At 44.1% G+C, this 25,000-nt stretch overlaps 1 protein-coding gene across 3 annotated transcripts in view; it reads right to left on the bottom strand.

Moving 5' to 3' along the window:
* The window catches only part of LOC135399180 (SLIT-ROBO Rho GTPase-activating protein 1-like), a 63,442-nt gene that overhangs the window by 18,076 nt on the left and 20,366 nt on the right, over positions 1–25,000 (bottom strand). Inside the window, exon 1 of one of the 3 annotated variants that reach the window (XM_064630945.1) lies at positions 22,516–22,930. The exons of 1 other annotated variant lie outside the window; for it this stretch is intronic. In XM_064630945.1, the coding sequence (XP_064487015.1) occupies positions 22,516–22,642 (127 nt within the window). In that variant the 5' untranslated portion in view covers positions 22,643–22,930. Of the gene's footprint in view, positions 1–3,185; positions 3,891–22,515; positions 22,931–25,000 lie in introns of those variants that run through there. One more of the 3 variants, XM_064630947.1, reaches the window with a different exon arrangement.

Raw genomic sequence — 25,000 nt, 5'->3', positions numbered from 1 at the left:
AAAATCATCCTCATAGCCAGCCAAAACGTTACTACGATAGGACCTCTCACGATAGTGACGCAGAGCTTATACGGCTTCTAGGTTCAGGAGCTGAAATTAAATAACTTTAAAATATTTAAATGAAAAGCCCAGAAAATTTAACGGACTGAAATGTCTCGAAGAGATATTTTTCTTACTCTAAGTGAACAAATTACTAATCAGCAAACATATTATTAATGAAATGTCGAGACAACATGCGAGCTGTTGGCAAGCATTAAATACGAAAAACCCCCCGAGACCAGGGTACATAGAAAGACCACACACAAGAGAAGTTTGATCCAGAGATGTCCTCCTTTGTTACTCTGGCCATGGATAAATTTATCGTCTTCCTATTAAAATCTTCAGCTGTGGCATTATCTACATGTGCTGCTACGTTCCCTATATAGTCGGTGGTTTTCGTCATAAATACTGCTAATGACATTGCGATTGGATGGGTGTCACCTTTCGACATCATTCCTACTTCTCCGGCCACCGTTCACTAAGGATTCAATGATCCTCGCACGTGTCCTATCTACAGGTCATTTTCCACCATACCGAACTCGCCGAAAAGCTCCTATATCATTTCCCAACTTGCCGAAAGGGGTTGACTTTGACGCTTAACTGCATTCGGCGAACTGGGATTCGGCAGATTGGGCTGAGACCGCTGGGAAACTCCCTGTGCCTCCCGATACGGTGTCATGTGCTTCGCGGGAAATCAGAGAGATCGCTGTCGCTTACTCAACGTCTAGGAGATGGTTCCTATATTGCGAGGATTTACTCTGGGGAAGAATCAACGCAAGCAGCACAACATGTTGGCCCAATATTGGCAACGTCGGCTCAATAGTGGTCCGAGATTGGACCAATATTGGGCCGGTATCGCCAATATTGGGCCAACATGTTGTGCTGCTTGGGAAGCAATATGGGCAAGCATAATGCGCAAATTGCGGTATTGTATAGCACTGTCCGACACTGTATTCCCGCGTGGACGTCAGCACGGTAAATGCGAGCACCGCAGAGAATTGAAGCGGCAACGTGTTACGTTAAGGGACAGCGGTGCTGCACCTGAGTGCATTCGTCTTATTCACGGCCATGTGGGTCAACAAGCTAATGAGATTCGACCACTCCTTCAGATGCACAGCGTACACAACAACCAAATGAAATGCAAAAAGGAAAACTCTCGTCACTTGGCTCGCGAGAAAGAAAAAGGGGGAAAAAGGGGTTGGCTGAGGGCGGGACAACCTTGAAACGCGCGCGGGCTCTGCTGTACTTGGCTGCACACACGACCGCGAAGTTGTGCCTCATTTTTTTTTTTTTTTTTTTCTTGCAACGACCGCAACAAGTGCCAGCGCGTCCCTTGATATCGAAACCCATAAAGCAGTCAGATATGTTCCAAGGATACTACTTGACAGGACGCAACACGTTCGTTCTAAGCCTTCCGCGTTAATTTTCAGAGCCAAAAGAAGTTCCTCGATGCAATCGGAGACGGTAGATTTTGGCGTGAAACAGGTTGGCACTCGTCCAAAATTGTTTTTCTTTTTTGGCTATTGGTTTTTCAATCAACACATAAGTGCACTGAAATGTGTGTAAGACATGCCAAACTGTTAAGAAGTCGCGGTATTAAGAGCATCTGTATATGCAGCAGAAACCATGTATACATATATGTATATCGTGACGCCACCTGTCTCGATTAATATTAAACTACTCTGAGAGATAAAACACAGCGTAGCGTAAGAGAGACAAAAATTCCGTTAGAGCCGATGCAAAATTACACCAAACTTCACAAAAAAAAAAAAGAAGAAATCTCGCTTCATGAGATACCCTTTGCTGCGAAACAACATCTGGCTCTCTCATCAAGGCCCCACAACAGCAGCCCACGTCCTTACATCCAGGGATCTGGATCGAGAGTTTATATAGAACAGATGGTCGTTCCAGACGCAAAAAGTGTACGTTCAAATGCCAAAAAGACTCCGTCGAGGACGCTGAGGCGAAGTAAACACATCTGCTATTGATGTGACGCACACGGGGTGGGAAAGACAAGAAGGTCTTTCAGACCTGCCTGAATAATTTTAGCTCCGACGAATCAAATAAACGGCGCTCAAAAGCTTCGCGCAGTACTGTCGAATGCCAAGAAATACAAACTACTGGAATACGCGCGACCTCTGTCACGAAACTGTAAACGGAAGTAATTTATACAGGCCACCTTTCGAAACTATCACGACGTGCCAGCCATGTAGAAGATACTACAAAAATAGTGTTTAAAATACGTTACTAAATACTGAGCGCAAAATGTATTTAAAATGCAGTAAAGATAGTTAGACATGAAAGTACTTAGAGTAGAGAAGTAAATACTATGAAAAGTATTTAAGATACTTATAACTTATAAGATACTCAAAAAATAAACAGCCACAGAAGTGTCAAAATGTGCCTGCAAATTAGGCATATACTTTATTTGCACGCAGAAGTAGCTGCATTTCAAAGTGCTCAACCGACAACCGTCCTCTCTTCCTTTGAAAAACGTTTCCCGAGAGCCCAGTTTTATGTTAGAGCACACGTGGTATTTCAAGCCAAATGATAACAGCGTGGACATCCTTTGAAACGGCCTGGAAAGGTCAACTGTTGTCAGATGCGGCAAAAAAAAAAAAAAAAAGAAAAAAAGAAAAGAATGTCAATTTGAATATTCGACAAAAAGGAAAGAGTAACTAGAGTACTGAGTACTAAATACTGAAAAAAAGTATTTTAATTACAGTACAAATACTGTTCACGAAGCGTACTCAGTAGGATACTAAGATACCAACAAAAGTATTTAAGATACAGTATTTAGAGTACGGTACTCAAGATACCTCCAAGTCTGCGACGTGCTGACGTGAGAGAGCCAGAAGCTCAGCTACGTAACTATTTAGAGCTTTCAAATAAGTATTTTTTTTTTTAAAGTGAGTTCCTTAAAATGAGCGTAATGCCTATTTTGGATAATCCCTCGTTGTCAAGGCTACACAATAAAGGCGTGAACACGTACACACCGCCGTCGTCAAAGGCAGAAGACACACATATACATCCGCGTACAGAATGCAGAAGCACGAGATCGCGCGGCAATAATCCTCAAATCCGACTCACACTGCTTCACACAATGTAACACACTTAATGAGGTTTTTGCCTACGTTTGCACTCACCGAACCAGTCAATGATTTCCTCATCAAGACGAGGGGCCCAACAAGCAGACACAACCACCATGATGGCTTTCGCCGTGTCGCACGCTGACAGCTGCGGATAAGGACACTGAGCAGTGTCATCTACCGCACGGGCACGCACGCTAGCTCCCCTCGTTATGCGTTATCGCTTCCACTGCAGACGATGAACGAAGCGGGCGATGCTTATTGGAACAGACGAGAAAATCGGGTGACGTGACTGGTCACTTTACGTGTTTCCTCATTGTTATGCGCTGCTCCACAAAAAACGTGCGATGGATGTCCTTCGCGTGTCATCGAACTGCGAGCTACTCACTAGCAAAAGAAACAGTCGAACGCGATGTCGGACGAGGGAAAACTCGAACAATAGTCACTGGCTGGATTGACTCCGTACGGGATTTCTACGCGCATGTTGTCCATTGTAACAGCAGCGTCGTAGCAGACGACACTACCTTGCCAAAGCAACTGGCGTTAAATGTGCGATTTAGAGGAAGGCACCACCACACGAGAGGGTATATTGACACCACATCCACACGTAAATCCTTCATTCGTCACAATACACCGACGCACAACGCAGGATCGCACACACAAATAGTGCCGGTCACCGTCTGCGTCCGGTATTCCAAAGCAGACGACCTTTGCCTACAGCAGACGGCCGCAGCAGGATGAAACTTCTGCGAAACAACGCACAGCACCACTCTTTGGAGTGACTGACGCCAGTCGGCCGATTTATTTTCTTTTCGCCTCTCCCTTTCTTCAATGTGCTCTCTTTTTGCGCCGTTTTGACAAACAACAAGCCAACTTTTTGTTCGCGTTTTCGTTCGGCCAGCGCGTATTTTTAGCATCTGCTTCATTTCGAGAGAGCGCGAGATCAACGGAGGAAATGACGTCATGAACGCCCGCCTTGTGTTCACCCTGCGTTTGTTCGTTGGCTTTTAATCGTTTTTTTTTTCTTCCTTTCTTTCTTTCGGTGACACGCTGATGGTTCCGCTTTCAAGAGCGTTCCGGCTGCCAGGGCGTCAACTATGGCACCGTAGTTTCTACACAACAATGACCTTTTTCGGACGCCAAAGTAAACAAACAAACAAACACACACACACACAAAGTGGCTAATGACACCTGAAAAGTTGCACACCTTTCACCACAAAGCCGCCGTTCCACACTGACACCTGTTTATGCCCACACAGGCATAACATTTATTGGTTGGTTGTTCAACTGCACCGAAAAGTTTTGAACATATGGCAAAATGTCAACAGCTTGTCTAGCCTAATTTTTGTAGGGAGGGTTACGCAGTTTTGCTGTCTTCGAACTGACAGCTTTCTTATTACTATAGCTAATCCTTGCGTGAACGTAGCAGCTAGTACAAACGAAGTAGAAGTAAGGCATCCGTATGTGTGAAATCTTAAAATAGAACTTCACCGCATAGCACGGTCCTAGCCAACCATAATCTCGAATGACATCGTTATTTCCCCTGATTTGCTGAAGACGGGAGGCATACGCCATTTTTGTGACAATTATGAACTGCATAAGAGCCACAAAAAAGGGGCGTACGCCTCCCGTTTTCAACAAATCAGGGGAGAGAACGATGTCATTCGAGATGGTGGTTGGCTAGGAGCGTACTGTGCGGTCAAGATCTGTTTTAAGAGTACGGTACATGAAAACCAACGCCGAACAAGAACTGACTGCAATTTAGCAAAACACTAACACTTTCCAACAGCACCTACATAAGAAATTAAAGCAAACAGCAAAAAATAATTTAATGAAAAATCCTATCACATTCCTCATCATTATCCATCCAAGAGCTTCCAATTTGATCCAGCACAGAAAAGTGTGATGCCTTGAACGAGTCACTCAAAGACGACTGTAATTGGCAGACTGCTCCAGCCAATGACAAACGGCGGACGCCAATCACCGCATTTCCGGGTCGCAACCGAGTAAGCCATAGAGATAACATCCGGCCCTAACGAGAGCCACACGGGCTGCTGCGGGGTACCGATAATCCTAAATAATCCCGCCTTCGTATATACGGCTTTCCGTTTCGACCACTTTTGAAGCTCAATACCGTACGTTTGTGGCGTTAATCTTCTCCGGAAATTGCGTGCTGGTGTTAGGCTTAGACCGAGACCGTGTTTCGCGTGACCGCTCTTCTATGGTAATATGACGTACAGCGATATGAAACCGTCCCGGTTTCACAGAGAGTCATCAATCATAATGGTAACATCTCATTACGGCCGAAGTCTCATTACGGCCGAAAATCCTTTAATCCCCAAGTGTCTCGTTACGGCCAAACCTCATTACGGCCGAAGGTAGTCTCATTTCGGCCGAAGATGTTTCATCACGGCCAAAAAGAAAAAAGAAGCATCCACCATATTAGCAATCGCTGTAGTATGATAACATACTGATTGTCTCACAATATGTGTATATATGTGATAATGGCCCTAAGGGCACACTGCATGGCTTATACCCTCTGGAATGTATATCCATACCTGGCTGCAACATTGCATGCCAATGCGCGTTACAATACACATTTTGACTTTTGGTCGTTATGAGACATCTTCGGCCGTATTGAGACTTTGGCCGTAATGAGACACTTGGGGATTAAAGGATTATCGGCCGTATTGAGACATCGGCCGTAATGAGACTTCGGCCGTAGCGAGATACAATCATTATAATAAAGTAAAGAAGGCACCTGCGCTTCAGAAACGAAAAAGAAAAAAAAAGCAATTGTAGTCGTCTTGGGGGCTACATGCATGGTCATGGGACCATTTTCCTGAGATGTGGCGCCCTCTCGAATGTCGTCTGCCACTGGCTGAAAAAAAAGAAAAAAACAATGCACGTGAGGAAGCGCCGCGGTTTCGTTTTCGTGTCTTTCGTTCCAGCGTCCTGCGTGTGTTCACTATTTGAGTATCCATCATAGGTGCCGAGCCCGGTTTCTGCTTTTTCTGTCTGTACGAAATTTGAGTGCACGTTTGATGTATGACGCAACATGACCCTAGAGCCCGCCGTGCCATTCCATGCCAGATCAATGAGCTGCGCACCACTGATTTGAAGAAGAGGAGGAAGAAGATTCTTGCGCTCGTTGGGCGTAGTGCAGCTAAACCATAGTGCAGCTAAACCATAGTGCAGCCATTCTGCATTAAAGCTATTCGTTATCGATCCTGGGTCCTTTTCCTACACTTTCGGTGCCGAAACCCGGGAAGAGCCTTATTCATTGACAGAACGACTCCAGGAACGGGAAAATGGTATATACGTGTAGTCATGGTTCCGGCTGTTTTCAGCCCGAACGAGAGCCGCGCATGCGCTGTATATTCTGAGGAAAATGGTCCGTTGATCCCGTGTTAGCGTCGCGCAGCAACTGTAGCCATGAGCGGCGTACAGGCATAGACATATGGAGAGAGGACAGCAGGACAGGGGAGGGAGGGGGGTAGTATGCGTCTTGGGCCGACTTCAGGAGGAACTGTGCAGACATTCGTCTGGAAGGTCTGACGGAAAACCCGAGGAAAAGTTCAGACAGCACAACCAGTGGTGGGATTCGAACTCACAACTCCCCAGTCTTCAGGAGTATACAGTATGGAGTATACACCTTTCCGGACCAAATGCAGGGAAGCTTTAGGGACTATTTGCAACGTTGGTGCGTAGATTTCAACGTTAGGGGACTAAAATGAGAGCTAGCTGCAAATCTAAGGGACTAACTTCCCAAGTTACTCAGTTTTTGTCTGACAGTGTGGCCGTAAATGAGTACCGAACCCTTTGCTCCCCCCCCCCCCGTGTTTACCGTTATTATTTACACCAACCCCGTACATATCCATCAACAGAGACCAAGGACCGAAAGAAGATAATAGGTACGACTCCAGGGTTGGCTATGCCCGAATGTCTATGCGTCAAAGCTAACACGACGCTCTTATTGGACAGCGGAGCTCGGCTGTCCAATAAAGGCGCCGTGTTAGCTGTCCCCGACACATCAAATTATTTAGACAATCAGCGAGCATGGCGTCCCAGGCTAGGAATGTGAATCACATCCGTTGTGATTACATCAATTACTGGTCATCGGCAGGTAAGCTAAGCTAAGCTATTCCATCTGGACATCTGCAGGATGATTCAAGCAGATACGTCTCTCACGAGTAACCTCGCTCTCGAAATAGCCATCACAATGAGAACCGTTTGCCCGGATGTGACTTCCTGTTTTTCTCAGCATTTCTCCACCCCGTCCTATACCCAACCAGAATGCGATTCATGCCACGCAAATGTATTGGTACAGCTTTTCGAAACACAGGATATCCTCGCACAAGCTCGGCATTCGCACGGTGAAATTTCGTTGTGCAACGAATGTCCTTCTAAGTCAGCTCTGAAGGAATCTAGAGTAAACCTAAAGAAGGTTCAATATCATCAAGAATATTCTTTTTTTTTTTGTAAATTTTATAAAGGCCGTTTTTTTTCTTATTTATTTGTTTAAATATATATGCAACCAGCGGTGGCGTTGCCAGAAAAATATATGGGGGGTTCTATGGGGACTTTACATGGGGGAGGAGGATTTCACCCTCGTTTCCCTCTCTCAAATGCACTATCAAGGTCAAGGGTATGTTTTCGAGGGAAGGGTTCAACTTCCGAAACACCTCCCCTCTGGTACGCCTTACCTCTGGTCAGATTACGCCAGTGAGTACCCTGGAGACCTGGGCAGACGTTTGCCTGGATGGTCTTCTCGCGAACACAGGGAACACAAAGTGACGCAATCGGACCGCGCGCCATTCTATATGGCGCTTTCTCGGCGTACAGTAATGTTCAATAATTGGAAAGAACATAAAAATAACCGTTTTTGAATCGAAAGTGGGCTTTTACTATGACGTAGATGCGCCACAAAAAACGGAGGGGACAAGTAAGCTTGCGAAACACTTCAAGTCTTGCTTTGTTCCGACTTCAACGAGCTCAATTTGGGGACGAAAAAAAAAAAAAAAAGAAACTCAGATTTTCTGTGTCTTACGCATTACGAAGGGATGTGACATAACTTAACTAAAAGAAAAAAATTCTCAAATGCAATATTTATCTTAGGGAAAAAAATAACGCACCCGAACATAGACGCGCGCGCGTTCCGCTCAAATCACACTGCAGAGTGAAACGAGGAGGAGAAGGAAAAACGCCACCGAAAATATTTCGAGGGGGCGGGAGTATAACCCTGCCCCCCTGCTACGCCCCTGCCGGCGATGTCATTACGGTCAGTGACCACGCTCTAATCGGAGTCGGCGCTTTTAGTTTATTTTTTTCTTTTTTTCCTCTCCAAATTATCCCTGTGTATAGCAGACGACGTTCCTCTCTAAACCAATTGGCGGGCTGTACCGTAACGACGACAAAGCGACATGGGCTGAAAAGGGTAACTATACTGAGGTTCTGTGCTTTTTTTAAGTGCCACTACAGGCTAAGAAAATTGCATTTATTTGATTTCGTATTGTTAAACCAATTCACCTCGATCCCACGGATTTTCGAAAGAACCAGCAAAACTTCGTGATTTCGGTTTCTCCAAGAGTAAGTGACGTTACCGCGGGCTCTGACGTCTGCCTCAGGGCATGCACCTACCAGGTCTCCACTCTCCGCCCCACGTTGGAAGATTCCCAGGAACTATATGGCGAGGAGACGGAAATCAATTTTCGAGGAGCAATGTTGCCGGACGGGTGGTAGATTTAGTCCGTTTTTAATAATTTATGCGTCCATTTGACCCAATATGACTGCTCTCGCACGCTACTCCTCTCCCTTCCCCCACTCTGAGCTCTATTTCCCTCTTCTTCTGACAAATAGAAGGAAAACAACTCCCAAGGCATTTCTAAAAACAAAGAGAGGGAGAGAGAGAGAGAAAAGTAATTGTGACTGACAAGACGTGAAAGACAGGGCGACACGTACACTGAGGTCAGTCTCTGGCAGTGCATGCGGTGTCGCATTCCCAGACGTCAATCACGAGGACACCGTGTGTCACAGCGTCAATTCAACACGCCAATACAAAGGCGACCTCATTTTTTTTACAGCTCCGAAACCTGACAGACAAACAAAATGCCCCTAACTAGCATAGCATGCAAGAGCATGACGTCATGCTTCAAAGTAGTCATCCCCGTTCCGTAGGAGTCAACACGATTTCCTATACCACCTGTGTATACGTGTCCGCAGCAGTGACGACATTTCGTTCGATTTAAGTGACGTTTCGAATTAGACGTACGACAACCTGTCAAATGCTATCTCCCATGCAGAGTCTGTTGCGCAATAGGCACTCATCCTTGAACTATAACGACGTCTGGCAATACAAAAATCATATACACAGGATATAAATAGGATCCGACTTTTTCGAGTTAAATATGCCTTTACGGGATTCGAGAGGGAAAAATAAGGTGCTATTTATAAATCTGTATATAAAGAAAATCAGCGGTACAAGACGCCAGACAAGACGAGAAAACTGAGGAGGACAAAGAGTTGCTTCTTTTTCTCGTCTTGTACGCGTCTTCTAGCGCTGGTTTTTACTTTATTCAGTTACGTTACTATACCAACAGGCTCAACTTTTGACTCTCTTAAATCAGTAATTCGGGGAATAATCGGGGGAATTCGGGGGAATCGGGTTCGACCTGAAAAGTCAGACCATACATATCAACCGCAGGATACAAGTCCAACATAAAAAATAAGAACATGTACCGGGAAAAATCGACTTGCGTCTCACACACCGGTCACTGACAGAAGAGAGGGAGAGAGAGTAAACAAAAACGAGTCTCCAACGAGTGTCCCAGCGGACATCGCCATCTTGGTTGTTTTCCGCGTGCTTGTCCCTACTACTTTCCTTATGTATACTGCGAGAAAACGTAAGAGCTACAGACACAGAGGTAAATCTCCGCCAACGATAATGTAGTCCGTAGAATGAGAGTGGGCATATATACAGGGTGTCTCAGTTAAATCCCGCGCCCGCATAAGCCAATCACAGACGTCCTTTACATTTGTGGGCGGAACTAACCTGCAGTACTTAATCGGTCCCGCCATGGCTCGTACAGTGTAGATGAAAGATGATGAAAGATGGAAGTCACTGAAAAGGTTAGCCAGCTGTAGGACTCGAACCCACATCTTCTGGATTACCGTTGTTGTTACGTATTGTGTATTACGTATTACGTATGTTGTTCCAGCCTAACATCAGTTGTCTCTTGTTCGCATTCTGGATCGAGTTGACTATTGAAGTATGGTTGAATGGCCATAAAAACTCCAGTATTGATTGATTAATATATTTCTCTCTATTTTTCGATCGAGGCTGTTGCATCACCTGATACTACCAAGAACGGCTGCGAACGTCGAGCCCCGCAAGTCTAATGCTTCTCCCAAACACGAGTCAGAAAGACAGAGGCCACGCTTTGTCGCTACGTGCTCATGTTAGCATTCCGCTGTATATTATATCACATCCTACATTTTTAAACCTCCGGTTGGCATTTAATTTCCCCGTCTCGTATACTGCCGCGAGCGCCGTATGCCACGTTTATTTTTTCATGTCGCCAGGTTCCACGGACGTTCAAAGAGAAGGTAAGCATAGACCTATAAGTCGAGCGCAGTTTTATTGCGGGAAAGTACAGAAGGCGCTCGTGAAAGACTTAGTGCCATTGTATATGAATAAGTGAAAAGTCTCGAAGTGTGCTGGAACGCTGCTGAACGAATTTATCTGAATAAGTTCATGGTTTTATATGTTCCTGATTCGAAAACGATCTTGCGCGCCATAAAATGTACGAAAATGTAATCAAACTGTAAGAGGATTCTTTGCCTTCCTCGGGACTCGACTAAAAGGCATAAGTAACTAATATTACCACACTGACGCGTGCGAATATTGTTTTATATATACATAGCCCTTATTCGTGTATGGAATGGAGTTAATGTTGTTGATAGTCCTTGTATCCTAGTCGCCGGTACCTATTGAATTGTTCCCAATTAATTAATCTGATAAGATTAATTAGTTAACTTGTGAAATATTGGCTCAAGGGACGAGGTGTTTGGAACAGGGTACGCTTTGTATAGGGCTCTTCTATTTTTTTTTTCCAGCCTAAAAAGGAAACCAGCAAAATAGACAAAAGAACAGTGATACGTTCTGCAAGTAATATGGAGCCACAATCTCGATTACTTTTAAAAATCTAATCCAATCCAAACACAGCGCGCGGGCCAGTTGTCAAGTTTATCTTTTCTTCTCTATTTTTATTACATGACATTTTTATTCGCTTTTAACATTAAAAACATCACGTTAGCGGGCACGCCTACAGAGTCACTAAATACGCTTCGGGGTTTATTTTTAGTGACTCTACACTCTTAAAACTGAACTTCACCGCATAGCACGCTCTTAGCCAACCATCTCAAATGATATCGTTATCTGCACTGATTTGATGGAAACGGGAGGCGTACGCCTTTTTTTTGTGACACTTATGCTGGTCATAATTGTCACAGAAAAGGCGTACGCTTCCAGTTTTTAACAAATCATGCCAGATAACGATATCATTCGAGATGATGGTTGGCTAGGAGCGTGCTATGCGGTGAAGTTCATTTTTAAGAGTGTAGGCACACCAAAATCCGAGGACTTGTGCCATTTTGTGTGATAACTGGGAGAAGATTTACACATATTTCGCGGGTTCCTTTTAGCACTATACAATCAAATGAAAAAATGAGTACAATACAAACATAATACAAAAATACAAACAGACAAGAAAAGGTAGTACCCGACCCGTTACAGAAAAACAACACCAACAACGAATAACACAATACTTCACTACGCCTACTGAAGATACTTTATACTGCGTATACTGAAGATACTTTATACTTAGGGCCTGACTTTTTAGGGTTAAACCCGTATCCGCCCGATATTTACCCCCCGAACGAAATCTGTAAAATTCGGGTTTAACCCGAATCTACCCGAAAACATCCGGGTTGCGTGGCACACTCATAAGCGTGCATTAAAATAAAGTTTGATAACATTGCTAAACATTAGTTCCATGTTAAGACAAATTTTTATTAAACAAAAAAAAAAATCACCCGAATACACCCGAATTCTTGACGACAGAATATGCCGTAACGGGATTTAACCCGAATACCCCCGAATTTTCGAATGAAAAATATCACCCGATATTTACCCCCGAATTTGGCCAAAAATAAAACCCGAAAAAGTCAGGCCCTATAAAATTATACTGCGTATACTGAAGATACTGCATCAAGTAAACAGAGAAACGCGTTGCCGCAAACACAATGGTGCGAATCGTATTTGTGTGTTATTCTTCCTGTCCTTGTCTTGCCTTGTTGCTGTTATACTCCCATGAGAGAATACCGACTACAGTACCCCCAGCTTTCCACGTTAGTACCCCAGGTTGCATTTACTCCCTTGCCTTGAGATTTACTTCCCAGCACTGTGGTGATTTACTTCCCACCATAAGGGTGGTGGCGGCGTTGCGTGTAGTTAAAAGAGGGACTAAATTATGCCAACATTTTCATTAGAGTGGGCACTTTACTAAACAGGGAACAAACTGGGGATAAATTACAGCTTCTAGTCCCATAGATTGAATTTTACTTCGCATTTTAGTCCTCTGACCCTGTAATTTACTCCCAGTGTTGCAAACTGCCCCTAAACCTCGCATAAATTTCATGCATATAGTCCAAAGCGGGACTAAATTTACTGACCTCTTCCTCAGACTGAACACGCGTTAATAAAAATGGAGTAAACTGCGAAGAAATTACAGCTTCTAGTCCCCTAGATTGAATATTACTTCACATTTTAGTCCCCGCCTTGACCCTTGAATTTACACCCAGTGTTGCAAATTGCCCTTAAATCTCGCATAAATTCCATGCACACCGTCCTAAGCGGGACTACAATTACTAACCTCTTCTTCAGACTGAATACGCTTTACTAAAAACGGAGTGAAGTGGGGAGAAATTACAGCTTATACTCCCCTAGATTTCATTTTACTTCAAATTTTAGTCCCTGCCTTGACCCTAAAATTTACTCCGACTACTGCAAATTACCCAAAAACATCGCATAAAGTCCTTACATATATAGCCCAGAAAAGGGCTATCGGTTATCGATTATAGTCTCCGCAGGGAGATTAAATTACCCATTTTTTTCTCTCTCTCTCCTCTTATTTATGCCGTACAACACTAAGAATAGACACAAGAGTTGACCCCCAGAGAGCCTCTCCATTTCCTGATGAACCGCGATGCAAAACCACCTCCTTATCGCAGCGTAGCGTCTCCTGCCCGCGTATACCACCTCGTGACGTAAGCAAAGTTCATTCACTCCCTACACAGAACATTGTGCGCATCCGCGAACGGGATGCAGAAATTAGCCTGGCCTTTCTTATCAGAGACAAGAAGCACGCAAATCCGGTAAGCTCGATTCCTATCTCGCACGTTCCTTTTTCTCAAACTGCGTCTGCCTCTTCGCTCCACCATCGCCAAAGCAACTGGAATGGACGTGACCAAGAGGCAGAGATTCGTCGTTTAGAGGAAGAAGGATGGGAGACGGAAAGGTCATTAATCTCGGGGGCTTTCCGTAGACAATGTAAAAGGCAAGAGTTGGAAACAAACAGAAGTAACAGCAGTTTTTTTTTTCCCGTTTGTCCCGCGCACGGCCAGGCCTGCTGTTATATTTTTTTTTTTTTTTTGCGTCAAGAAGTTTGGGTGTCGCCCCCCCCCCCCCCCCCCCCTGGTGTTCACTGAACGAACCCGTGCCGTTGGGATATTTCCCGGCAGTATTCGCACATTGCGTTGCGTATCAAGGCATTGCATGTGTAAGAGACTGTCCAGCTTTGATCTTCCCTGATAATGCACGACGAAAACGACATGTGTGTTCCAAATATGTCGCATTTTCATTCCAATATGACAGTTTTTACTGGAAGTAACAGAAACGAAACCGAAACAAGGATCCCCCACCAAGAGGCGGCACAGTGGCGCCCCTATATATTATAAGGGTTACGTTACTGAGCTTGAAATCTTCCAGCCAAAACAACCTCGGCGTTGATTGAACGATGATAGTGTGCGGTGGTTATCGATAACCGCAACAATATATAATATAGCTTTTTGTTTTTAAATTTCATTAAAGGGGCACAAAAATTTATCCTCGGGAAATGAAACATGGCGTTACCTTCACAGTAATATAGGAGGAAAGGGATTCGTCAGTCAGTCGTGTCCTGTCGTCGTTTGTTTTTTTGTTTTTTTTCCTGTACCCAAACTCAAATTTTTCCTGTATGGAGTTCATTTTCCTTTCGGCAGACGTCCTTGCTGTTACCAAACTTTTAACTTCAAATAACCGGCGCTGTGAATGTTTTAACGAAAGCATTTGAATTACGGTTACCGTACCTATAGAAAAGGGTTCGAAAGTATCGAAGTTACTTAAGTAACCGTGGAAAAAAAAAAGAAGAAGAGAAAAGCACTGGTGCAGTAAGAGTATTTCGTACCCCTTGATTAATCTCTTACAACCTCTCTAAAGCTTAAAAAGAAAATAGAAACTGGGAAGAAATGAACATAAAGAATAAAAATAGAAATCGTGGGTGCAACTAGTGCATTGCATAGTGCAACGTGTGATTAAAAATTGTAAAATTGAAATGTAAGTAATTGAAAATTAGGAGATTCTATACACGTCTTAGTAAGAAACTATGGAAATATTTTAAGATTAGCTATACATCTTTCTTTCTTTATATCCATCCATCCTATATATACACACGTAAATTGCATATTCACGATTCTTCCCCCAAATCAGCCAATAAAAAGCAAGCAAAGGCTCACAAAAAAATACCACACTATCTCCTCCTCCCAGCTGGTTAGCGCAAGTGAATATAGCCTATATGTTTAGCTCCATAAGTCGATCATTCCTCCAATCCAAGAATAACATGCGACGGCATGAGACGGCAAAGCGCTTTGCGTCACAGCGAATTCTATTTCGTGACACGAAATGGTATCGTGGAAGTCGCACTCTGTACATTACAGAGAGGAGTCGTGACAAAAAGAAAAAGGACAACAGGAGATGCTATTGTGAGAAACGGACTTCCGCCGCAGAGCCCGCGAAAAAAAAAAGAAAAAGAAAATGTATCCCGTTCAGAGCACTTCCTGCAACAGCGCTCTCTTTCGTAGCTTAGCTCACTTATTTCAATATCCCTGTGACGGGAGGCTCCCACACATCACGTGGTCTTCTCGGGCAGACCGCTGCTTTTTCGTTTATCTGTTTTTGTTTGTTTTGTTTTTTTAAGGCGTGCGCGAATAATTATTTTAAAACCGAATCCGAAACGAAGCGAACGCATACGGCCAAAGCAAATGGAAGCGATAAAACCGAAGCGATAGTTGCATAACCGGACCGGATACAAATGCAGCACGTGCACGGATATAGGCACGTGTACACCCGACACCTATTCCTGTTTACAAACAAATGACGTCAGATGGAAAAACAGCGCCGCCAACTTGGTAGACTGGAACTACTATAGCAAAAAATCAGTAGGTCGCAAGAAAGACAGTTAAATGTGGCTTTCCATACTGTAATATATTTTTCGATTCTTTACGTATTATTAGTTGTATGGCCTTGTTATTGCTCCATTCTTCCGGCAGCCCTATCTTTACGGTAGCCTGTTCTAAAGATGGCTACCGGGCTCTTCCACCTTCAGTAGCTAGAAGGGCACGAGTTTCTCTTGGAGTGCACGTGGTGTCTCTAAAGCGCGAACTAAGTCGTAATAACAAACCACATTCCGCACCGGATTACGAGATTGACAGATGATGCAACTCTTGGGATGAAGCGTTCTTTTCTTTCTGCGGTGGACTGAGAACGCCAATGAAGACTCGAAAGCGACTAAAAACGTGACTTCATTTGTGTGCACCACTAATACAAAGAAGCCACCCCTGAACTTCGTGAAGGAATCATGGCTTTGTGAAACGGTGGGTTCTCTGCCCGCGTAGTTTCGGTTCCACTATGTCTACCAACGTCATGATTACGTCACGGTGACGTTTCTTCGGTAGAGGTCTCATAGCTTTTATTTTTTATTTATTTTTTATCATCTCCACAACGTAAAGATGACAATATATTGAAAAAGTAGCTCTCACTTGTTTTATGCCCTCTATGTGCCGTTTACCGTCTTTACGTGTGCAGCTGATTTGGAACAATTCGAATATAGAATTCCGTATTTGATTCGGAAATCCAATCGCATATCGGATTATTCGCCTCTGTGTTAAAAAAAAATCGAATATTCGCACCTGCCTGGGCTTTTTTTTTTTCGAAAAGCCAAACAGCACGACGTACTGCAAAACGGCAGTGGATACTGGCTCGACGCGATTCTCGCGACTGGTTTAAAAAAAGAAGCGACAACACAGTTTCACGCTCTCTCTTTTCATAGCCGTTTCAGCTAGCTGTTTATGGCGCACAACTTGAACTGCGCAGCAACATTGTGCGGGAGCTGAGAACAAACTCGAGCTTCCCTATGGCTGCGTTCCAATACCCCGGTTAGTCGACTGCCTAGCGGTCTAACCCAGTCTAACCGGGTGCCGCCATGTTAAGTCTCGTTCCAAATCTCGCCAAGTCCGCTATGCAGTTGGCTACCGCCTAGTGCGCATCGATGCAGTCTGGTTATACGCCCGACAGCCGGGATGGAGACGCGCGTTAACGGTACCAGCGTGCCCGCTGTTTCTGCTGGTATGTTTTTTTAAAACTGCGTAGAGAGTTGCAACACATGTTTAGTTGTGAAGGTAAACAGTTTATGCACAATGTCCTACAAACTTAGCGCATTGGAGTCCTGCTGCGCCGTACGCATTTCTTGGGTGAGCAACGAGATGGCGCCACAGGCTCCTCGGCTAGGCAAGCCTGTTCCAATAGTGACAAGCAAAGGGGTCTACTCAGCTGCCTAGTCAGGCGGCTTCGCGGGCGCGAGGTATTCGAACGCAGCCTATAAGATGTTCGATCTGCCCCAATGTTCTAATGGAGTGTAATGAATTAGGCGTCCACACTGCACTGAACGTTCCTTCTCACATTTCCGTTACAGTACGACCAGATAACGGGGACCATTTTGTACCAGACCGAAACGTGGGGGTGTTGACATCGCAGTTCGCCGTTTGCCATGCCCCGTGACGTCATCACTGGCTTCTCGGCAACCGAACGGCGAGGAAGGAAGTTACGTTTTTGAAAAATAATATAATAATTACGCGAAACGCTGTTGTGTTATTGTTCCGGTTACCTGTCTCGTTTTACTTGTCCCTTCGGAAGAAGATTATGTTCAGTCTGAGCACATGGTAACTTGTAACGGCACATTGCTTGTGCCTTTTAAAGTAATACACACTTTTTGTTTCTACTCTCGTCCGCACGCTCATGAGTATACTGGTTTATACACCGTACTTACACATACATAGAAATATTTCCATTTTTTCGCGATAATACGATCACTTACTGTACACGATAATTCCTGTTTCTTTTTGTTTTTTGTTTAACCAAGAAGGCAAAATTGTTTCAGATGCCTTCACTCCTCATGAAGCTAAGGCCCGGTTTCACGGTTGTCAACTTTGAACCGAGATTAAGGGCTGCGAAGACTTGAAGTTACCACTCAATTCGTTTTTACAAACGTTAGTCGGTGACGTGATGAACGTTTCAGTGACAATAACTCCTATTAGTGAAGAGTTAAGCGTTGAAGGCAAATTAAGGAACCGCTGATCTCGGATCAAATGTTAGTCGGCGTTGCTGAAATCGGGCCCAAGAGCTATAACAAGGCATGCATCACCAACTGAAAGGGGACAAAAAAAAAAAAAAACTCTTTTGTTACACATTTCCTCCATTTTTTTTCTTTGTTCTAATAAATATATCCCTCTCCATTTATTTACAAGCTCACACAGTGGGACTTGACCAATTCGAAATCACGAGTGTGATATATTACTCATAGATCGAAAAGACCTCATCAACGTATAAAAAGTACTTCGTTCGTCCCAGTTTGAACAAAGAGGGAATGCGAAAGGCAATGACATTGCGATTGTGCTACCAAAGAACAAAAGGTTGTCTGAGAACCGGGTGCTCGTTAACGGCAGGTGCTTTCTTTTGTGTTGTCGATCTTGCAAAGAAATATTTCAAACATGTTCATGCAAGAGAAGACGTCATTACAGCCACCCATAAGGATTAACTTGTACTGTAATGAACACACATGCACGCCATATGTTTCCATTTTCAGTCCTCTTACGCAACTAAAAAAAAAGAAGAACGACTCCTGTCTCGTGTTCAATGTCACTTCTGAATAGTTTCCAAGTAGACTTAATATTATGCATGAAAGTATAGTAAAGTCTCGTTATAACGAAGTCAACGGAAGTATAGAAAAAGATTCGATATAAGCGGAGGTACCACAAAAAGCTTATGAAAAGTATTCAAGCAAGTAAACAAATCTCCGAGGCTGAACATCTTGGCAGTCTGTTAATTTATGTGCAAAACAAAGAGAGAGAGAGAGAGAGACGTAAGCTGGGTTTGCCGAACGGACTTCAGCCTGCTTCTCCTTTGGGTTGGCGGGACACTTCGAATAAAGCGATAATTCGTTAAAAAGAAGCAGATTTCGTTGTAACGCGGGTTTGCTGTAGTTCACGGAAGGCCTCCCCTTACACAAACATATTCATCCCCTCCTCTTTTTTTTGTTGGCTCTTCAAATTAAACAATTGATAGTGGCGCCTGTTGTGTGCGGTTGTCTTACGCCTGTTGTCAAACAAGTCCCGTAGTCAATTACTTTTATCACTTTCGAATTACCACTATCATTTCTTTCGCAGCGACGCCTGGAACAAACAACAGTACACCAACTGGCACCTCTCCAAGCTTTGTTCTCTGAATGGTGATCGACCAGAAATTGAGTATACTACGATATAAACTGAAGCTCTCACAGTATACGCTATATTAGTGTTACGTGATCATAAGAGGAAATACTACACAGTTTAAAGGACAGGTGATTCGCTCTTATATAGTACTCGTTACCTATGAAAAACGACGTGGCGGACTTATAGGATCCAATAGTATACGTTCAGGAATCTGGAACGCTTTGTAAATGTAATTCGTAAACTGTATTCTACAGGGTGTTTGCTCTAACGTGTCCAGAAATTACATTTAAAGCGAGCGATAAAAGAAAAGCAAGTGGTACTTTTCAGCTACTTGAGTAAGAAACAGGTTCTACCCCACTAGTAGCACCTGTTTCTTAGTCAAGTAGCTGAAAAGTAGCGCTTGTTTCTCTTTTATCGCTCGCTTTAAATACAATTTCTGGACACGTTAGAGCAAACACCCTGTGTATCTGCAGTGAGATACGCACGGCATATTTTCATCCGCTGTGTTAGTATTGTATATTTTGTATATTTGCATATTTTTGTATATTTTGTGTATTTGTATACAATTCCCGAGTCACCATATGTTTGTTTTAATGAAAAAAAAAAGCGTGCAAGCAATGATACCACGAACTCTTCTTTCTTTCTTTTTTTTTTTCCTTTGAGGAATAGGCCAATCTTTTCTTTTCGGCTAATTCATAATCGGCTTTTTCATGATAAACATATCCTCCACTGGTGCCGACAAAAATAAGTAAGTGGCTATATAAAGCCATGCACGGCAAAGGTAAGTAACGGTTGAGTAGAGTTCAATGGATCTTCACAATGGCCTCTTTTGTGCAGTTCAGCGGAACAAATCAGCAGTTCCCATTCTCAGTCAGGTTTCCGCTTCGAAGCGGTTGGGCGGCAAGCCGAAAAAAAAAAAAAAAACAACAACAACAACAAAGAAGTAAAAAAAGAAGAATTAAACCCTGATCAAACGTATTAGAGAGAGAGAGAGAGAGAAGGAATATAGTTTCCATTCTTCATAACATACTTCCAGTTTCATAACATACTTCGGGGAGAGTGCGGTGTCAGCCCATAGAAATGCCTGTGCAGCCATGCCTGCGAGCATATAGTCTTTTGAGAATGTTATATACGTGCATAGGTGCAAGAGTTATGTTGCAAATAACTATACAGAGGCTATTATACCAGAGGCCTACCTATACGTGTAATAATTATTCGTTATTTACGTCTACTCCATATATGCGTCGTCTGCTTTCAAACGCGGGCGTGCAAACTGCATGCTGGGAAGGCCTCATGTTTCACAAAGGGTCCTTCCATTGTTCCGTTCAAATGCATATATTTAGGAATGGCTGCACCGCAAAATGGCGAATGAAAGCAGTCTCACAAAAGTAAGTTTGGCTCACGTTCGGTTCACGGTAAGTTTGGAGAGACCAGCAGTGTCTTTTCTCTCTCTCTTTTTTTTCTTCTTTCTGCTCCTTCTATTCGCTTCATAAATGATGGCACGTGTGTGTGTGTTTCCAGCACAACGATGACAGCAAACTGGTCGTCTTCTACTAATCTCTCCTGTGCTGACTCCTCCGCCTACGGGTGGAGAACATTCTTCGGAGATTTCTTCCACAAACATGCCTTTCCTCTCGAAGACCAATGCAGCTATAATTCGATTCTTGTTGACAAAGTAATTTGTCGCTATATCGTCGGGGTCTGGTTGACGTCCGTACAGCAAAACGCGCGAGCCACCAACCAACACACAATGAACGAGGTCTACAGTCTGGCACCAGGAAATATAATCGGAAACAAGCACGGGAACAATGCAAGGAGATCGGAAATGAGAAGGAAGGCACTGGGACTCTATCCAAAAGTCTTCCAGGAAATTATAAGCATGACGAGGCGAGAGATAACTATACATCCGTACTAGTATTCTGTAATACTTTGTAAAATAGTTTAGAACAGAATATGTCGGAGCAAAACGCAGCATGTAAACTTTATAGTTTCTTTTTAGCAGCAAGTGGGACGCGTCAGCAAATCATCGTACACCGCTGACAAAAATAAAATAAAAATAAATAAATAAAAATAATGATAATAAAAATAAAAGGCGTGGAACAATGAAAGAAAAAGCATACTAGTAAAAATTACTGCAAACATATTTCCCCCTACTATATCTAACAACCCACCAAGGTGACCGACCACACGCTCAAACACTTCCACAATCCAGCGCAACCACTCGCGTGATACGTAGCAGACGACAGCAGCAACAACGCGGAAAGCGTCGGAAACAATAACGTCCCGCACATTTCTTCTTTTTTTTTTTTTTCCCGGTGTGTAGAGAATACCTCCTTACAAGGTGGCGACCCCCTTTTGTGACTTCGGCAAACCCACGTGGAACATGCGCCTACTAAAAAGAACGCCAAACCTTCATCGAAGCCGATCGAGCCCGCGAAACATCACGATCTGACAACATAAAGACACGTTACAAGGGGGTACGTGCCTCTTTTCGCTAATGTACGCCCTTCAGAATTCTCATGAGAACCCTGTTGCGAAACGATGGCAATTCTCCCAACTCGCATAAACGGAAGACGCTTCGTGAAGTTTCGCAACACTTCGCGATTATCTAGCGTACAATTTGCGGTACCAGCGACACATCAAAGGTGTATCATGACTTCTTTGCTGCAAACGTGAGACGGTTTCAGGTCCAATAAAACGGCAGCTCGCGTCATCGGCATACAATAGCAGAGTGCAATATACCTTTGATGTGAGGGTTTTCCGAGCGCATTGTTTATCACGTCCGTGTCAAAAATAAGGACAGCGCTCTGCTATGACAGGAAGAGTCGACCGTGAGTTGAGTTATTGACTGGAACCAGCTGAATTTGTATATACGCGATCTGAATGCAAGCTAAGCACACAGACAGCGTGCTGCATGTAGTGTGAGGTTACAACGTTTCAGGAATGCTTACATGGTCGACACAGGGGGGAAGGGATCTGAGCACCCCTCCCCTTGCAGTAACACACACCTAACATATAATTTTCACTACAAAATTACATATGTGAAACTCATGGTTAGTTTTTGCGCTCGTTACAAATTTTAGGCGAAGTATCTTTGTACCCAGTTGAAAAATGTCTGCAACTCCAAATGGTTAATGAAACAATTTCCCTTTAAACCATTTACGTGCAAAGTGGTTTCAAGTAGAAATTGTTTCATAAACCACTTGTAACTGCAAACGTTTTTCACATGAATATGTTGTCACATTTTCTAGAAGCCAGCCTTTCTTTTTGACGCTACTTCGAACTTTACGGGGTGTTGCAAGCTACCAGAAGTACCGCTCACAGCACGCCCTATCTCGGTATCCTACAGATCCACGACGTCGTCGTCTATCAACGCACCGTAAACGCACCATCTTCGTGCCTCGTGAACGTAGTAAACACACTTCAAGTGCTCTTATCAAGGCGCAGGCGCGCTTCTTCGAGACATTTAGAACCGAAACCTCACAAACTGAAGCGAAAAAAGTTTTTTGCTACGAAACAAACTCACTGTTGTAAAACGTTGAACGACGTAGGGTCCCCGTACGACGTATCCTCGCACTGCCGATCCGGCGTAGACTTCCAACCGTTCTCCCGCCACCTCCTAAGCCGCCGTGGCCGGATCCTGTGTACTCCATTCGAGCCCCTCACGTTTGAATTTCGGGGGGCTCCGTAGCCGATAATCACCCCGTGCTACACAGAGTACTTGCACTGCACTCGGATGACCTCGCGACAGTTGTGGTCGACATCTTGGGCGGACGGCGCGCCTCAAGAAGTCACACGGATGACAAACTTAGCAGACGACAGCACCGGCTACTGCAACATACCATGCGAACGCCGCATACTCTTTCAAAACAATACAGCGGCTTGCGAAGGACGGAGACGAAGGAAACAAAAAACGTTCGCAGACGATCGCTTCCGTCGAGAGCGGTCACGTGACTGGAGCAACCAACAGGTTGTAGCGTCTCGCTAGTCTCGCTAAGCCACTCCCACTCCCGCTTGCCTGCTTCGCGCGCGCGCGCCAAAGGTATACCAAAGGTTCACCACGGTAAAGTTCACGCAGTCCTTGATAACTGTGTTCTGTGTTCACGTGCTTGCAAACATCACCGAGAAGAGTGGGAATTTGAACGAGCCGTTGGATTTGAACCGGCAATTTAGTGTTGCAGAAGACACGCGAACAGGGCAAGAGAGTGTAGTTCTGCAACACTAATTGCTATTTGAAATATCAACGTCTTTTTGTTCTTTTTCACACAGAAGTGTTTTGTAGGCTCTACCACAGAGATATCTTCTTTTAAAAACCTTTTCAGATCTATGTTCGTGTTTTTGAACAAAATCCTGTAAATTTAGTTGTAGACAATGACATTCAAATTTGATCGAAATGTTTCGAACGCAGTGGTTAATACCAATTCTTCTCTGCACCGACGCAGACAGTGTAGAGGAGGCAGCACCGTTCGTTGAGTCCGGTGATATACCGCCTTGCTAGAACAGGTACAGAGGCTTGGATAAACGAGGCCATTAAAAGCAGCCTCGTAATGCGTGCTATTCTGTGCGCACACGGTCCCCTACGGCGACGCGCTTTGTAAAAGTCATAAGCGGCTGTCGGTCGATGTTCAAGGTAGCGACACTGGACGAAGATGTTGCGGCTGTCGCACAGAAAGCGAAGTTAATACATAAAAAAAAAAACATATGACGGAAACGTATAAATACATAACGAAAAACACCTGGCTTGATAGGCACTCAATTTAAAACACCGAAGGAGGTCGAGATACGGCAAAGCGGCCATCAGATACAGATAAGATCGCGCCGGAGGGTGTCTAAATGAAAATTGAGATGACCGTTGCTGTGACATGGTGCACCTTCTTTTTCTCATTATTAATTATTTGTGTCACCGTTTTTCTGCTTTGCTGGATCATCAAAGCGCTATGGCGCATGACGTGCTAAGAGTCCCTTCTGCGTTCTGTGGTTACTATGCCCTGTTGTTCAAGACTATGTTGTGCCATTCATCTATGAACGTGCAGTCAATGTACCTCAAAGCTTCACCATAACTTTCTTGGTCGCCTAACTCGCAGCACAGTCCTCAAAAACGACCGAGAATGTTATGTAAGTACTTCAATTAACATAAATTACTCGGGGGCGAGCCAGCGTCGGTCACTAGCAGCTGCGAAATCTTTTTCCGTCACTTTTATGCCTTCCTCCTCCGCGACGATAACACTGGCGCTACAGTCGACAGTGCGCTCTAAATTTGGACAACGCGGACTCTTGTGCCTCGTAGAGAATGTGTACGTACTACGGTCGCTTGTCAGGTAAGTGTCTTAATTATGTAGTATGATTTCTATCTGCACAGTTCTGCATTGACGGCAGAAAAGGTATCGGGAATTGGATGTCTACAGTACCTGGCATGTTCTTTTTATGTAATTCTTGATAAGTAAACAACAACGTTCGAGATCTTGATCCGACCTGCAGAAATTAATTCCCTGTACCGAAAGGCAGCGATGAACCCAGTTAGTGTAATGACGATACTGTTATGACGAGCCTTGTAAACATAGCTCATGAACGATTCGACTCACAAAAAACGAAGAACCAGAAGAAGAGAGAGCGAGAAAAAAGGTTTTGCGTGCAAAAAATTTATCCAAGGGCCCAATCGAAGCCTTACCTCCATTTATAATTTTGTGCCCACAATATTCTGAAAGGCAATTCAACACCACCACACCACACTGCACTTTGATCTCTGCAGCGAAATGCGCACCACTGCGTTCCGTCCGGTTTCGATTTCGCTAGAGTCAGTCGCGTACACCTAGCGCCGCCTAGCGTTCGCACTCCGAAAACTGGAGCACCAGTAGGAACTTGGCGCCATCCCACGGTGTATATCCGTAACATTGTCTCCTTTGGCTCGGAGGTCTGCGTTTATTCGTTTATGGTGCTATACGCACACTTCGCGCACCGCTTTTATTGCATTTACTTGAAAACCACAATAAAGTATACTGGCAGCAATCAAC

Source organism: Ornithodoros turicata, chromosome 6, assembly GCF_037126465.1.
Source record: "Ornithodoros turicata isolate Travis chromosome 6, ASM3712646v1, whole genome shotgun sequence".
NCBI lineage: Eukaryota > Metazoa > Arthropoda > Arachnida > Ixodida > Argasidae > Ornithodoros > Ornithodoros turicata.
The sequence above is the reverse complement of the archived record's forward strand: the minus strand, read 5'-3'. Positions and strand labels throughout refer to the sequence as shown.